This window comes from Sylvia atricapilla, chromosome 9, assembly GCF_009819655.1.
Source record: "Sylvia atricapilla isolate bSylAtr1 chromosome 9, bSylAtr1.pri, whole genome shotgun sequence".
NCBI lineage: Eukaryota > Metazoa > Chordata > Aves > Passeriformes > Sylviidae > Sylvia > Sylvia atricapilla.
The window spans coordinates 18,773,988-18,788,663 of NC_089148.1; the positions used below are offsets into that span (position 1 = coordinate 18,773,988).

The 14,676-nt window shown below is 42.0% G+C and overlaps 1 protein-coding gene across 1 annotated transcript; it reads right to left on the bottom strand.

Moving 5' to 3' along the window:
* Positions 1-1,739: 1,739 nt before the first annotated feature.
* LPAR3 (lysophosphatidic acid receptor 3) lies at positions 1,740-12,938 on the bottom strand. The gene is made up of 3 exons (XM_066325139.1): positions 12,419-12,938; positions 9,155-9,912; positions 1,740-2,351 (listed from the first exon to the last, which is right to left on the bottom strand). Exons 2-3 carry the CDS (start codon positions 9,888-9,890, stop codon positions 2,002-2,004), a joined length of 1,086 nt encoding a protein of 361 aa, XP_066181236.1. The 5' UTR covers positions 9,891-9,912; positions 12,419-12,938; the 3' UTR covers positions 1,740-2,001.
* Between the last annotated feature and the right edge of the window lie 1,738 nt (positions 12,939-14,676).

The following is a 14,676-nucleotide window of genomic DNA, read 5'->3' on the forward strand; positions in this document are numbered from 1 at the left end:
CCATGAGCCTTTTGTTTCATTTTCTCTCCCCTGTCCAGCTGAGGAGAGGAGTGATGGAGCAGCTTTGGTGGACACCTGGTCTCCAGCCAGGCTCAACCCACCACACCACCACCTTTACAAAGCACCACTTTACACGCTTTACAGAACACCAAAGCAGTGAAGTAGTATTTGCACAAAAAAAAAAAAAAAAAAATTGCATTACAATAGCAAAAATTGTGTAAACATTTTTAGCATTACTCAAATACAGCATCTACCTTGAATACTGGGCCACATCCCTACAAGATAATGCATGTTATGGGAGAGCTCTCTGAATAGGGCCTAGTTGTGTTTCTAAGATATCCTAAGGGCTGTAATGAAGTCCCCCAGTGCATTCTGCAAATCCTCTGCTCAGCCTTTGAGCCAAGGGCTGGTTCTGCTTTGGCCAACACACTCCAGATATCCATATGCAAGGGGCATCAAAGGAAGAACTGGTCCCAACCACAGCTGAACTTTATCTTCAGCTTCATAAAATATGTCCTTGGTGTTGTTCTCTGATAATTCCAAGTGGCCAAAACTTCCAAATCTTTCAAAATGACCTCTAGTTGTGGTCACCTGCCTTAATACCAGGGATCAGACTTTCTCTAGGAGATGACACAGGAAATTCCTCTTGAAGATAAAATGGCAACAAGGAGTTCACTGCTGTTGAAACCAGACAGCATGAACCAGCTTTTTAGAGTACTGAGAAGTCTACAGTCCAGTTTTTAATTTGAAAGTTTAAATATAAAAGTTTACCCTAGAGCTTTGTATTCCTGGACCCTCTGTTAGAGCACAGTCCATAAGTCAGAATTCCAGCTCTTTGGGTTGTGGCTGCATCAGAACTAGATTTGATCAGTCACAATATTGAAAGCCCTCCATTGCTCACTGTTTCATCATTTCTTCCTCAAATACCTGTTCCAGTAAGATCTGTTTGCAAATTGGAGGTTAAATGTGGTCCAGACGAGGTCCAACAATCAATGCATACTGTATTATGGTACAGGCTTAAATTGATTTCAGGAATTTTTTTTTGCCTGTAAATTAACTTATATTTTAAATAGCTTAATTGGACCTGGACATATGGGTATTTAAACTTCCCTTAAAAGTTCCCTTGTAAACCAGTTTTGGATCTCATTTCTCTCAGTGGCATGGCTGGTAAAGAGGGGCGAGCACACCCATTTGATGTTATCTAGGGAAGTAAGAAATAAGCATAATGAACACAGCCTCGCTGCTTTTCTGTTAATCCACCCTCAATGCCTGCCTACACAACAGCAGCACAGAGTGCACTGTCTTTGCCTGCAGCATTCACCCTGCTATGGAAGAAATAATGGCTTTTATGCCTTCTGTCCTCTCAGATCCTGATAGCCCATGGCCAGGATGCTGCTGGCGCTGATCATGCACGCTGATGCCTGGTCTGGGTCTCTCATCACAGCCAGGTTTCTGGCACAGCTTTAATAAACTATTAAACTACCTATTCTGAAAGCAAGATAAGGAAGAGGAAAAGAAGAAGTAAGCATGAATTATTTCATGAACTTCACAAACCAAGAAAACATGTCACGATTCTGTCCAACCAAACCTACAATCCTCCTCAAGATGCACAGAAACTATTCAAAGCATAAATACTCAATGTGTGCCAAACCTGCACAGTCAGGCAGGTTTCTTCTCTCTGCAGGAGCTTAAGGAGGATCTCTCCACGTTTCTTACATTTTGTTTCCATGCACAAGAAGTCTCTGAGAGGTATTTATTCCATTCACACGAAAAAACAATTTCATGTACTTGAAGGACAAAAAGGATGGCAGCACAGAAAGTTTTCTTCATTACAAAGTGTTTTTCCATCAGGCAATTATTTATAAGAACTTTTGTTAACACTGGAGTTGAGGCTCTGGAACAAAGTGGATATATTGTTTACTAGCTTTGCCAGTCAATCTCCTCTTACAAAACCTCTCCCTTCCCCCTCTCCCTTCCAGCCAAGTCAGTCCCTTGCATTGCTCAGGAGTTTCCTTTGTCACCAAGATCTCCTTTTCCACAAATTGTCCCTTGAATAATGCCATCTTCAATGTAGTGGCCCGAGATATCTGTGCTCCTGCAGAGAACTGTTGAGGGGATCCGAGATGAGCGTCTCTCCTGGCTCTTATCCTCAGAGGAGCAGCAAATCATCCTTTTCATGGTAGCCCACATCTCATCATCCTTGTATGAATAAATTATTGGATTCATGACAGAGTTCAACAGGGCCAGGAGAAGAAACCACCTTTTAACATGCTGAATCCCACAGTCAGTACAGTTCAGGCCATCAAGCAATAAGACGACCAGGCCAGGGGTCCAGCAGACAACAAAGGCACCTAGAAATATAGGAGACAATAAAAAAATCTGACTTCAAACTTCTGGGGTTTTGGAGTGTTTAAGATCTTACAAGGTTACTGAGTTTGTCAAAATCCTACACAAAAATGAGAAAAGTAGGAGAGGACAAAATTCTAACGACAGTAGCAAGACTATATTTGCTACAGCTCCTCTGCCAAGCTCTGAGCAGGAGGCAGGGCAGCTCTCAGAAGACTGCAGGGAGCAAGACTGAGCTGCTGACAGGATCAGCTCAAACACACATGGGAAAAGGTCATCACAACAGTGATTTATCCATGCTGATAAATAAACAAGAACTCTGGAGCATTTAACAGCAGAGAACTGGCACTTGAACACACTTCCTCTGTTCATCTCTCTCATGTACTGGAGGAGAAGATCACTTCTACCACTGCCATAATATGATCTAAAGAGACAAGTCTGCTGCCACAAGTCTGCAGCTGACTCTGCAGTGCAAATTAATAGGACAGGTGTCACATAATTTAAACATGTCCTGGGTGGGAAACCCACAGTTAGTGTAGGATGCATGCCACTGCCTACAATGCTCAAGCACTGTGGGCTCCCTGGTCAAAGCTGAGCCCACCACCTTCCACTGCTCCCTCCCAGGCTCTGCATGCTGAGATACAGTAATTTGGTTGCAGGAAAAAAAAAATCAGTTACACAGGAAAAGAGGGGAGGAAACAAATAGATGAGTTGGTGAAGGTGAAGTGAAGGATGTAGCAGTCAGGGCAAAGAAATGAAGGGGCGGAAAAAACCCCAAAACCAAAACACAAAAAGTATAAGGAAGTATGTGCATAGTGGTGGGGGAAAACTCCGCTAGAGAGGCAAAAAAAAAAAAAAAAGAAAACTTAAAAGGAGAATAAGGGAGATCTTAGACAGACTGAACACAGCACAAAGAAAACATTAAAACCACAGCTTAGAAGGCAGCTCAGTACTGCATTTGCACCTTCCAGTGTTCCTGCACACCCACACCATAAATGAGGGTGAGGGGGGGTAACGTTGCTACCAAATGCAGCCTCGGCCACAAGCTGGAGAGGGGCCCTGGACTGCCCCATCTGCCCCTTGGTCTCCCTGCTGCACTGCACCCTGTGATCCCTTGCCCAGAGCCCAGGGAAGGAGTAGCCATATGCATGATAATACTAACTTAGCACAAGCCACAATTGCTGTCTGACATACAGAAATAGAAAATGACTACTCTGCCCAGCAGTCACAGTTTGAACAATGTACCAAGGAAATTCCAATCACTTATCAGAGCAGAGTTTCCCCATTTTGGAGCTTAGTAAAAAAAATGATTTAACAAATAATAGCATCTACATGCCTAAATGCTCTCTGGGGATGTGGATATCTGTTCAGCACTTCTAACCCTAAAACAAGCAAGTCCACTTCATCTTTTAAAAGCTTCTGATATTCCTGAATCCAAGCTGTGGAAGCCAGCAGTGGGAGGAAGGATGGATCACAGCAGGAGCCAGGCAGTGCCAGAGCCAGAGCTCAGCAGCACCTCAGGCACCCCACCAGCCATGCTGCACACACTGGCTGCTGTCAGCAGCACTGACCCCATCGAGGACTGCAGAGGACATTGCCCATATGACAGGCAGGCTATAATGGTATGCTAAGTAGATTTGTGTGATTTGACAAGCACTAGGATTGCTGAAAATGTATCCAGGACAAGGTATTGTGGATCTTGAGCTCCTGGAGTACAGACAAAATTCAGCTGATTTACTCTGTTCTAGGCAATACTGAGCAGAAAGGCAAGAGATCACTGTCTTCAGAAACTGAACTTTCTACTCTGCTGTACCAAGATTTTTGTGATGCTAAGTACTAATTTCATGGTGTTAGATTTGAGATAATGGTTAACATCAGTAACATTCCTCCATTGCCCACTGGCATCGGGAGCTGCATGCTGCTACCACAACACTTGTTTTCCCTGGTCAGTCTCTGTTCTACACACTGGTTTGGCTCTTGCATGCTGAGTAAGCAGTTGTGAGCAGGGCATCAGCTCTCTCTTATCATCTACAATGGAGAAAAAACTGCACAGATATGCTGCCTTGGGGTTCACTAGCAAATCCCATCAGTTTTCACAAGTGCTGTAACCCAACCATGCAGACAATACTGTGCCTAGTTAAGTGCCTCAGCAAGTACTTGGACACAGAGCTTTCACTGCCTACCAAGAGTCCCTGGCAAAGCTGCCAATCCACCAGCTCCATGCAGAAACTGAGATGGTACCAAACCTTCCTTAGAACAGAGGATGAAAGCATTTTGACCACTTGTACTGTAAAGTGTACAAGGTGCAACCATGCTTTTTATGGAAGTCAACAGGAGAGAAAAGACACCTCAAAAGGTACATTTAACAAAAGACACGGAAACCTCTCCTTCAAACAGAGCCCAAGATTGAAGGCAGGAGTAGTCCACGAACTCATAGGATGTATCCCCTGTCTATCTATATACAAGCAAAACCCTAAAAGGTTTCAGCTGCAAAAGTAAAGCAAGATAAAAGACACCTGTCTCCACACATTTCCCACACCAAAAACAAGGACAGGACAATGCAGTGACAATGTCAAAGTTACTGGATGATGCTTTCATGGGGTTGCTGCTTTGACTCCATCAAAAACACATTTTGCTCTTAGCACCACAGAGATGAAAGTGAGGCACGTCTCAGATTCACAGCCTTGCTCAGAATTTGTTATTTTTACCACCAGGCTTTCAGAGAGAACCATGGTTGAACATAAAAATATACCTTAGTCTTAGCCCTTTGGCAATTTTCTTGTTTGCAGAATATTTATCCCATAGGAGCTCCCCTCCCTGACAAAGTGCCACACTCCAAAAATAATTTAACTTCTGAGACTCCTTAAAATTCACAAAAGTGACATGAAATACAGCCTGGCTGCCACATAGATTAGAACAACTTGGAGTTTTTCCACCAGATTACGGGAGATCAGGTGTCGCAATGCTTTAAGGTTAGTTTGAGGATTTTTCCATTAGATTCAACCATGGAATTTCTTGTAAATCACATCACACCTGCTTAAAAATTAATTCCTGTGAATCTGGAAGCACTACTGATGCTTCAACAGCATCATTTTATAAACTTCTGCACATCAAGGCCATCCCTGAGCATGCCAACACTGAGAGACAGAAAAAAGTGCAGTAGGTTCCAACTGCCAATGCCACATGTGTGACCAAGTTAAAACAGCAAGTTACCAATTAAACTCTAAATTCACTGAAACTGAAAATTATCCACCCCAAAGCTGCTATTTCAGCAGGAATCTCACTGCCAGGTTCAGAGGAGCTACCACATACACAACCACCTGAAATACACATACCCACACACCTGCAGCCACTCTTCTTCAAAGTTACAGTACAGGCTGAGCTGGGATTATGCCACAAGGTCAGCCCAAGAGGACTTTAGCCCCTTTTCCTTGGTTTCACATCTTCCAGTTTCAACCAGATAACTCCCTGTAGCTCAGCATGGCAAAGGGAAAGCCTTGCTTCTGTGCCACAATGAGCTATTAGGGGTTATGGCAGGAATATGCATATGACAGGGACTCCCAACCTCTGCAAGGGACTCTCCAAGCCTAAGTGATAGTGCAAAAAGCCACCTGAAGCTGAGGTAATCAGGAATCCATGAACTGACACGAAAATCTCAATTCCCCCAACTCTCAACTGTAGGGCCACAGGAGGAGAACACCCAGAGAGGACAGGGATGTTTTGCTGGAAGGGCTGCCAGCCACAGCCCAGCCTTCCCAAGGGGGGAGCAGGAGCAACTGGTAGGAGCAGCATGCCAGCAGTACCCAACCACACAGAGCCTCCTTCCACACAGCAGCAGAGGAGAAGGATTTTGTGCTGAATGTCCCATGAAACCAATAGAGCACATGAACAAGAATGTTGGGGTTTATTACGCTTTATCCGACACAGCATCTTGGAAAGGGCTTTTAGTTAAGATGAAATCAGGCATGTACTCCAAAGCATTTTCAGATATTTTGGGAGAAAAAACCACATTAAAAACAACTGCCTTGTGTAAAACTTACATGCTGCATATAGCTCTAGGTTCTTGCATCGATGATTATACACAGAATTTTGGAAGAATCACTTTGGTCACTTGGTGACTCCTCTGGTAATTGGAAAGTCCAGAAAACAAGCTATTTGGTTTTTAATACATTTTGCACCCAGCGCTTGAATGACTTGGCCAGGAGACAACATTTCAAACTGTTTAAAAAAATAAGTTCTCATTCTTAGAAGTGAATGATTATAAAAAGCCCCTCAGAGTCAAAATTTGGAGAACTGATATGAAAGAACATGCGAAGATTCATTTCCTCTGACCCATAAACTTGAAGTAGATTGTACACTCAGCAACACCAGCACTAATTTCACTTCTTTGGAAGCAGAGTCTGTTTCAGTTTTGTCTCTGACTGACAAAGTAAATATATAAAATTATGATCTCTAAAGTAGCACCCAGGCTAAGTTAAATTTGCCTGGCTCAACACACAATAACATTAAATGTTCTGCCTGAATTATAGTTCAATTTCATGGCTGAAAAGCCATATGCTGTGAGTAAGAAGCAGCTAATGCCAAACTTCATATCAACACATAGCTCTAAGACCCCACTCCCTAGTAAAAGAAAAATCAACTTCAAAATGAACTTTTAAGTGGGGTTTATTTCCACAAGCAGCACAGTCACAGAGAACACTGAAGGCTTGCCACAGGCTAAAGGACCACGAGGGATGAGGGGATGGCAGCCACCATCCCTGTCCCTCCAACTCCCACATCAACTGCAGGGTGCAGTTCTGCCTTTGACAGAAATGGTCGGAGAACTGCTTTTTAAAAGTGCTGTTTTCTCTCTTTCCAATGCAGCAGTTAACTGCAGTCTACTCATCCCTATGCATTAGGGCACGATCACATTTGGAGCAATTCAGAGTTTTCCTGCTGGGATTTTCTCCTTCCAGGTGGATGGTTTAGGTTTCACTGCACAAGAGCTTAGGTGGAGCAGAAGATCAAACCTTGCTCTTCCAAGTCAAGGGCAGGGGGACAGGAAGAGCCACCAAATTGATTCTCAAAAGGAGAACAGCTGGAGAAGGATCTAGAAAGAAAAGGCTCTGGCAGAGGACAAGCCAACACCAGAAGACACAGAAGTATAAGCGAGAACTTTGTGCATGCTTGAACCATCAGTCTACTTTCTTTTATAAGGTCAGGTACTATGAAGTTTAATGGATTTTAGCTTCTGAAACTTTTTAAGACATCATTTGGTAGACAAAGGTGTTATTTAGCACAGCACTATTATTTCAGAAAAAAAAATAAAATCAGATACCTGACTGTGCAAACAGCATCCAAAAACTGCAAAGAAAAGAAAGTGCCCTCAACTTGAACTTCCTACCCTAGCAAGTCTCACCTCCATGAAAAATTACAATTTTCTCCAAAAGCTCTCTAATACTACCATGCTGCAGTATGACACAACTGAGTCCCAGGTATACATGACCACCACCTTTCCCAAAAGCTCCAGCTTTGCTACATTGGCTGAACCAACCTCAAAGAGGCTGTTAGAGCAGTAAAGGCATATTTGTGGGTTTAGAGTCCACCACCACCCTAGTCCAGCTTTACAAATGTCCAGTTCCACCTGGAGCCCTGCTCACACCATATCTGGTTTCCAGGACACATCTTGCTCAGATTCAAGTAATTCTGGGGAAAATTAACTGCTAAAGATGGCATTTGTTCCAAGGATCAGTCACTTGCTCAGTTCATCTCTAATTTAATGTGCACTACATCAATAATGTGCAATCCCCAGATGAAGTAATCTGAGCTGCTCAAGTATCAACAGTGTCTTTAGGGTAGAACTCAGGGCAAATCTCATGTTATGATTTAGAGATCTAAGGCTAGACTGTACTGTCACCCTGAGCTTTTTCAGCCTTTTGATGTTTGCATTTTTGTAGTAGAGTTTCTCACAAATTTTCAGGTAAACAAAGTGACGCTTACATACCTCTCCAGAGGAGAGACAATTGATGAACCTCTAGTTTGACCAGTGTGGTGGGAAAGGTGTCAACCTCATTGTCCAATCCCTGGTCATTTTCCAAAATCTATATAAATCGAGGTCGAAAAGTAAATCTCTTTTTACTCTGACGACCTGACAATGTGTGTGTCGTTCTTTTCATGTACTATAGCAACACTGTACCAACATTATCTAAAAGTATTTTGCACCATGCAATATCCACAGAATGAAGGTGAATCCTTCCCTTGAAAAGCAAACCTCTATCGAAATCACAGACCCACCAACCATTCTTTCATTTCCCAAGGAAGGTGCATTTCTAGGGGGAAGAATTTTCTATATCCAGGAAACAGCCAAGAGTAAGATGTGCAAAGAAAACTATCGACATCCAACATTAGTGCTCATGGCCTTGTGCAAATATTAGAAAGCATTATTTTGAAAACATTCTACCAGGTGGTTATAAACCTTCACAAGCCTTTCTCAAAAGTGATTTTGTATCTTCCTGAAAAAAAAAAAAAAGTGCCAAAAACCTTTACCTTCACAATTTGTGTTTTGTAACAAGGCACCTACTCTTTTCTTCTGTGTGTTGACCAGTCCTCTATCTCATGTTTCTGCATAGTGCAACAGCTATTTCATTGTCTAAAGCACACAGAAGTCTAGGTGCCTACAGCACTTACAAGTTCAGTGAGGGATTTTTGTGTTAGGAGGGCTGAGCAATTTTTTGTTGGTTTGATTCAAACAACAACTAAACCAAACCAACACAAACCAATTCGCTGGCAGTGCCAGCCTTGCTCACCATGGTTTGTCTTTGTCTCTTACCTAAGACAGTCATGACAGTCTTCATAAGTTTCACAGGGGTTCTCCTCCGGCTAATGGACCCGCTAGTGTGTGACGACAAGACATTGGTTTTCCTCTGGACGTACATGTAGATTCTTATGTAAACCACCACCATAATGAAGAAGACAACCAGGTTTAAGACACTCCAGAACACCAGGTAACTTCTGCTGTAAATAGGTGCCAGGGATGAGCAGACAGTAATGTCACAGAGGCAGTTCCAACCCAGGGTCGGAACAGCACCCATGAAAATGGCAATGGCCCAAATTGAAAAAATTAGGAAGGTGACTCTCTTCTTGGTGAGGTTGCTGTGGATCTTCATGCGCATGATGGACATGTGGCGTTCCACAGCGATGACGAGAAGGTTCACCAGGGACGCTGTCAGGCTGGTGTCCAGGAGACCCTGGCGCAGAAACCAGCGGTTGACCGTCAATGTCTTAGACACCGGGCCCGTGTTGAACATCAAGAAGACATAGGCAATTCCAGCAAAAAAGTCTGCGGCTGCTAAGTTGGCCAGAAGATAGTAAAAGGGAAAATGAAACCTCTTGTTCTTCACCACAGCTGCTATGACCAATGAATTTGAAATAAAAATGAAGAGGCAGAAAAATGTCCCAAAGCATAGAACACCAATGAGCTGCGGTCCTGTCCACTCATCCGCCGTGTCTGTCTTTGTCCTGTTGTAGAAAAAGTCCATGCGCTTGTCATAGTAGCATTCATTCATCCTGGATTAAAGCCCCTGCATCCTAGGAAGGGTGGAAGGGGAAAAAGGAAGATTAACAATCAGCTAATATTCCTTGCTTCAATCAGCATACCTTCCTTTTTGGGGGACAAGGGATTGTGACAGGGACATGAGAGGGTATATACATGGGGGCCTTAAGTAAAAATTCAAACTGTACAGGGTAGATGCAGAAGGTATTCTGGAGGACCATAATGCATAAAGCTTGGATGAAACAGGAATTTTTAAAGATTTTCCTACTTAAAAAAATTCCAGCACAGTTCTTTTGCACTAGCAGTCATACTGTACGGGCAATGAAGTGGAAGTTAAGAAAATTATTTTCTGGAGGTCATGGAGAAAATCTGAGCAACAGCCAAGCCATCCTTGCTGTGAAATCCCATGTTTCAGCCACAGCCCCATCATTATTTCCATTTCTCAGTGTAGCAAGTTGGGAAAGGGAAGCATAAATCATAACTCTTCCATTTTGCTGACTAAGCAATAAAAGGCCCATTACAGAATTTTTTTTTTGCTTTTTCAATTTTATATTAATAAATGTAAAAAATGTATGCATATAAGATACTACAGGCATATATATTCTGAGCACATATCTGTTATTTTCTACTAGAGGACTTAAGTAAATGTGCTGAAAAGGGAAAAATATTTTCTAGATACTTGATTATTCTAAAGCCAGGAATTATTTTACTGGGCTCTCAACCCACAGACTTGTGAGCACCACACAGCCCAGTTATCTTTAAAACCAAAATCCAGTTCCCTACCTAACCACAGGTTAAAGCCAGCCCCAGGAACAGCAGTAGTGCAGGGGTTTATTTCTCATACCTATTCAGCACTATTTTGGACACAGGGTTATTAAACCTGATGATGAGGGAGTCCAAGTTCCAGATTACATCACATTTCTGCTGCTCTGGTGAGGTCAATGTCAGCTGCCTTGGCAATTTTACTGCCTTTTTTATGAACCAAACTGAACCTGGACTAATTTACACAGGAGATCTGACAGCAATTGCTCATGGCTGCTGGACCCCATGCAGGGTCTCACAGCACAGAAGGGAGGGTTTGTGTCTGATCACAACTAGCCCTCACACTCACTGTCAGTATCTGAAGAACGGTTTTAACAACCCATTAATAGATTTTGCACAGTTTTAGCAAAACCCAGGAACACAGCCATCGCACAAGATCCTAATCGCATTAGATATTATACAGAGTGGCAACCAACAAAATACCTAGAAGAAGTGGTTACAGGCAGAAAGATTTAAAAAAGCACAGGCTTTCCACCTCTGCAGCTAAAATTGTTAACAGATAAACATCAGGTTCACTTAGTCTGTTATTACCTTGTGGTTATTTTACAGTTAAATCTCATCTCCCCAGGGACTGAGAAGCAAATTAAACAATCCCCAGCAGGCTGGCTAATGCACCATTGTTATATTAAAGGTTCTTTCTAAGCTTTAAACTAAAAAGGTCCACCTTTTGTCGTTTATGTTATGCTGTGTTATTTAAAGCAATATTTACAGTAATTTTAAAGCAAATCACACTATTCCATAATTAATATTTTCAGGAAATTTATCTTTTTTACTATTCCATCTTTCTGAACTAGCTCCTTAGCCTCTTTTCCTTGATTTTTCTTAATTCCAACCCAGTAGTCAACATGAAAACAGGCCACTGGATATTGTCGTCCATTATCCTCAAAAACCTGGCCAGCCACTTTTTATACAAAAGACTGAATTACTTCAAAGCTCATATTTAAGCACATAGTCAGAACTAGAACAGCTACTTAAGGACAAGAAGTGGAAGGAAGTCAAGAAGTACAAGAAGTAAATCATCCCTTGTGCTGAAATATTACAGAGCATCCCTCCATCTAAAAATAAAAAGCCTCAGCAATGCGGATCCACTGCAATGAGTCAACTGGAATCCAACGCCCACTGCTCCCTGTTCACGGCACCAAGGGGGAGCTGGGCAGTCGGTACATTCCCCATTCTCACCTAGGAAGTACTCGACAATCCAATTCAGTCTGTAAGTGACCAGAAGTCCCTGAGGAGCTGCAAACAACAGCTACTTGAGCAGCCGAGTGCTGGGAACCCTGCCAGCAGAGAAGCTCAGCTCTAACACATCAAGGCAGCGAAGGACTTACTGAGCTTGACATTAAGCTTTTACAGAACAGCCCAAATGCCTGCAAATAGAAGTAGCATTTTGGGCAAAAATGGCAGGGGAAAAAAAATCAAACAAAACTGTGAAAATTACAGGGAAGGTCTTCTGAACATGTTGTATTCTACTGTGTAATCATTTCAACAGATGAATCTCTTCCTTGCAGTGACAGGAGAGTAAAGAAATCTGCAGATATGGGGGGTTTTTTGCATCTCATATGTTTAAAAGCTTAAAGAAATCCAAAATATCAACCATGAATTTATTCTAAATACTTCAGCTTAATGATGTCTCGTTCTTATCAGAAGTAGTAACCAAAGAAAAGAAATATTTACACATCCATAATTCTCCACTGAAATAATTACAGTACAAACACTTACTGTCACACAGCAGAGCTCAAATGACAAATGATTTTGAAAGAAATGTCTTGAGGTGTTGAGGTAAGATGAGAAGGAGTAGAAAAGCATCCAGCTGAGGTCTCAGGGTCAGAGGGCAGACTCTGGAGCTTTACAAATGGAAGTTGCACCAAAGCAGAAGCTGAACTGGAGCTGGTTTACATGCCAGCCCTTCGAAGTGGAGATGCAGCCCTTGGCTCTCTGCACCAGCCTGTGTGCAAAAAGCACAACAGCAGGGCCTCGCAGAGACCTGGGCAGTGGTTGTCTTCACACCTTTATCTGAAGTCCTCCCAGCAGAATGAGCCTGGTCTCAGGGGAGCTGTACAGCCGTGACAGAGCTATGCAGCTGAAACCTCAGTGGTCCTGCCCCAGTCCGCACCAGGCACAAGACGTGGGACAGGGTAGCCCATAGTTCCTGGCATGTCACATGTCCTGGCAGGACTTCCTTCTCCAGGTCTTCTCTTCTGCAGCCAAAGCAGAGATGCTTATCTTAATCGGGGCAGGTTTAAACTTAAGAAGAAAAAAAAAATAACCCTTAAACACAACCCTTTATTAAAAGCAATCCTTAAATATTACATATTTCAGATCTGTTTATTAAGTACACAAGAATTTGAGTATTCAGGAAAAATATTGTTCAAAGTTAGTAGAAAAACAAGCAAACTTATCAGTCCAGACAGAGCAGAAAGCTCCGCTGTTGTGCTACTCACTTTATGAAGAATTGCTGTATTTTGCTGTGAAATTTGCCCTCCCAAGCTTGATAGTTCTTGGGTTTTTTTATGAGAAAAGAGAGCAAACAATCTCTATTCACCTGTTCTAGGCCACTTGGTATTTTCCATCCCACCTTGCAGACCTCCCGCAGCTATCACACACTCCATATTCTACAGGTGAGTTGAGCTAACAGCTTGCTCTTTTACTTGCAGGCAAAAACATTGACACTTGTCAAGTGACAAAGGCATACCCTTGTCTAAAAGGTTCTTTTCCTCACTTCATTTAATTACCTCATTTCAACCAACATTGGCCACAAAAATCACAAACTGATGGACTATGAACTGCATTTTCCTCTACCACTCTTGAGTAAACGTTCAAGATTTTTCTCTTTGTGTGTTTTTTTTTTTTTAGGTGCTTTTTTGTTTGTTGGTTTGTTTTGGGTTTGTTTTGTTTTTTCTTTGAGTGGGAAAAATCCTCTGTTCCAAAAAATCTTAAATGATTTGGGATTTTAGTTAAAAATTTTTCAAATGCAAAAGTACACTTTAAGAAATCTTCCCAATACATAACATCTTGAACTTTGTCTTAACGACAGTTTGTATATTTTAATTGTCTACAAATTCCTTGATGAAAGTATAACTCCTACCAAGTCAGAATATGCTCTTCATTGTTCTTTAAATAAAAATCAAGAATTTGTATTAGTATGTAGGAATCTATTACACTAGCTACCTGAATAAAGTGAAATAAAACATCACCTAGATAATGTTTTCAAAAAAAGTTGCAAGCTTGGTTGTTATTCAATTGGAAAATTGCTTCAAAAAATTCACCAAAAATCGGTATATTTATAATGAAACTTAATATCAGTTGTTTAAGTCAAGGATTTTGCTGATTGAAACTGTGATTAAAATTAGCTTTCAATAATTTTGATTAAAAATTAAATCTTGCCTGTAAACCAGCTCTAAGTCTCATTATTAAAGCAAACATTCCTGAAGGAAAACACAAATAGTATTTTAATGATGAAGTCATTATAAAATTTAGCCTGCAAGCCATAATGTGATTCATGGCACACCCCCATGGTTTCCTGCTTCTTCCCTGTCCATTAAAAACCAATATGTTTCAATACATTGGCTACAACTTTATTGAAGGGCTGGCATCAGTTTGGGGGACTTTGATGGCCCCTACCCTGTTTCTGTATAAATGCAAGAGAGAGCAGACAGGCCTGGGTTGGCACAGAAAGCTGCTGTGAGAGGATGCAAGTCAACCTTAGAGATGGACTGAAAGGTCCTGAGAGCAAAACTGAGCCTACAAGGAGGACGAGAGTGGTAAAGCCCTTTAGCCGGGCAGAAAGTCATCTTAGGGGAAAGAGAGAGGTGTTTGCCCAGGCAGACCTCCAGCCTGGTTTACTGTTGGTTTTCCTGAGCTGGCACAGGAATTTCTGTGCAGAATTTCAGGGTAGTTCAACATCCAAAATTACACACTCTGGAAAAGGAGAGATCACAAAGCCAGTACAGTCCAGGCAGGTCTGTGAGACAGCACAG

Excerpts from the sequence above, each read along its gene's own strand:
- LPAR3 (XM_066325139.1), bottom strand. The coding sequence starts at position 9,890 with ATGAATGAATGCTACTATGACAAGCGCATGGACTTTTTCTACAACAGG. Across the intron at positions 2,352-9,154 it reads GACTGTCATGACTGTCTTAG|GTGCCTTTGTTGTCTGCTGG; the intron begins GTAAGAGACAAA and ends CTATATTTCTAG.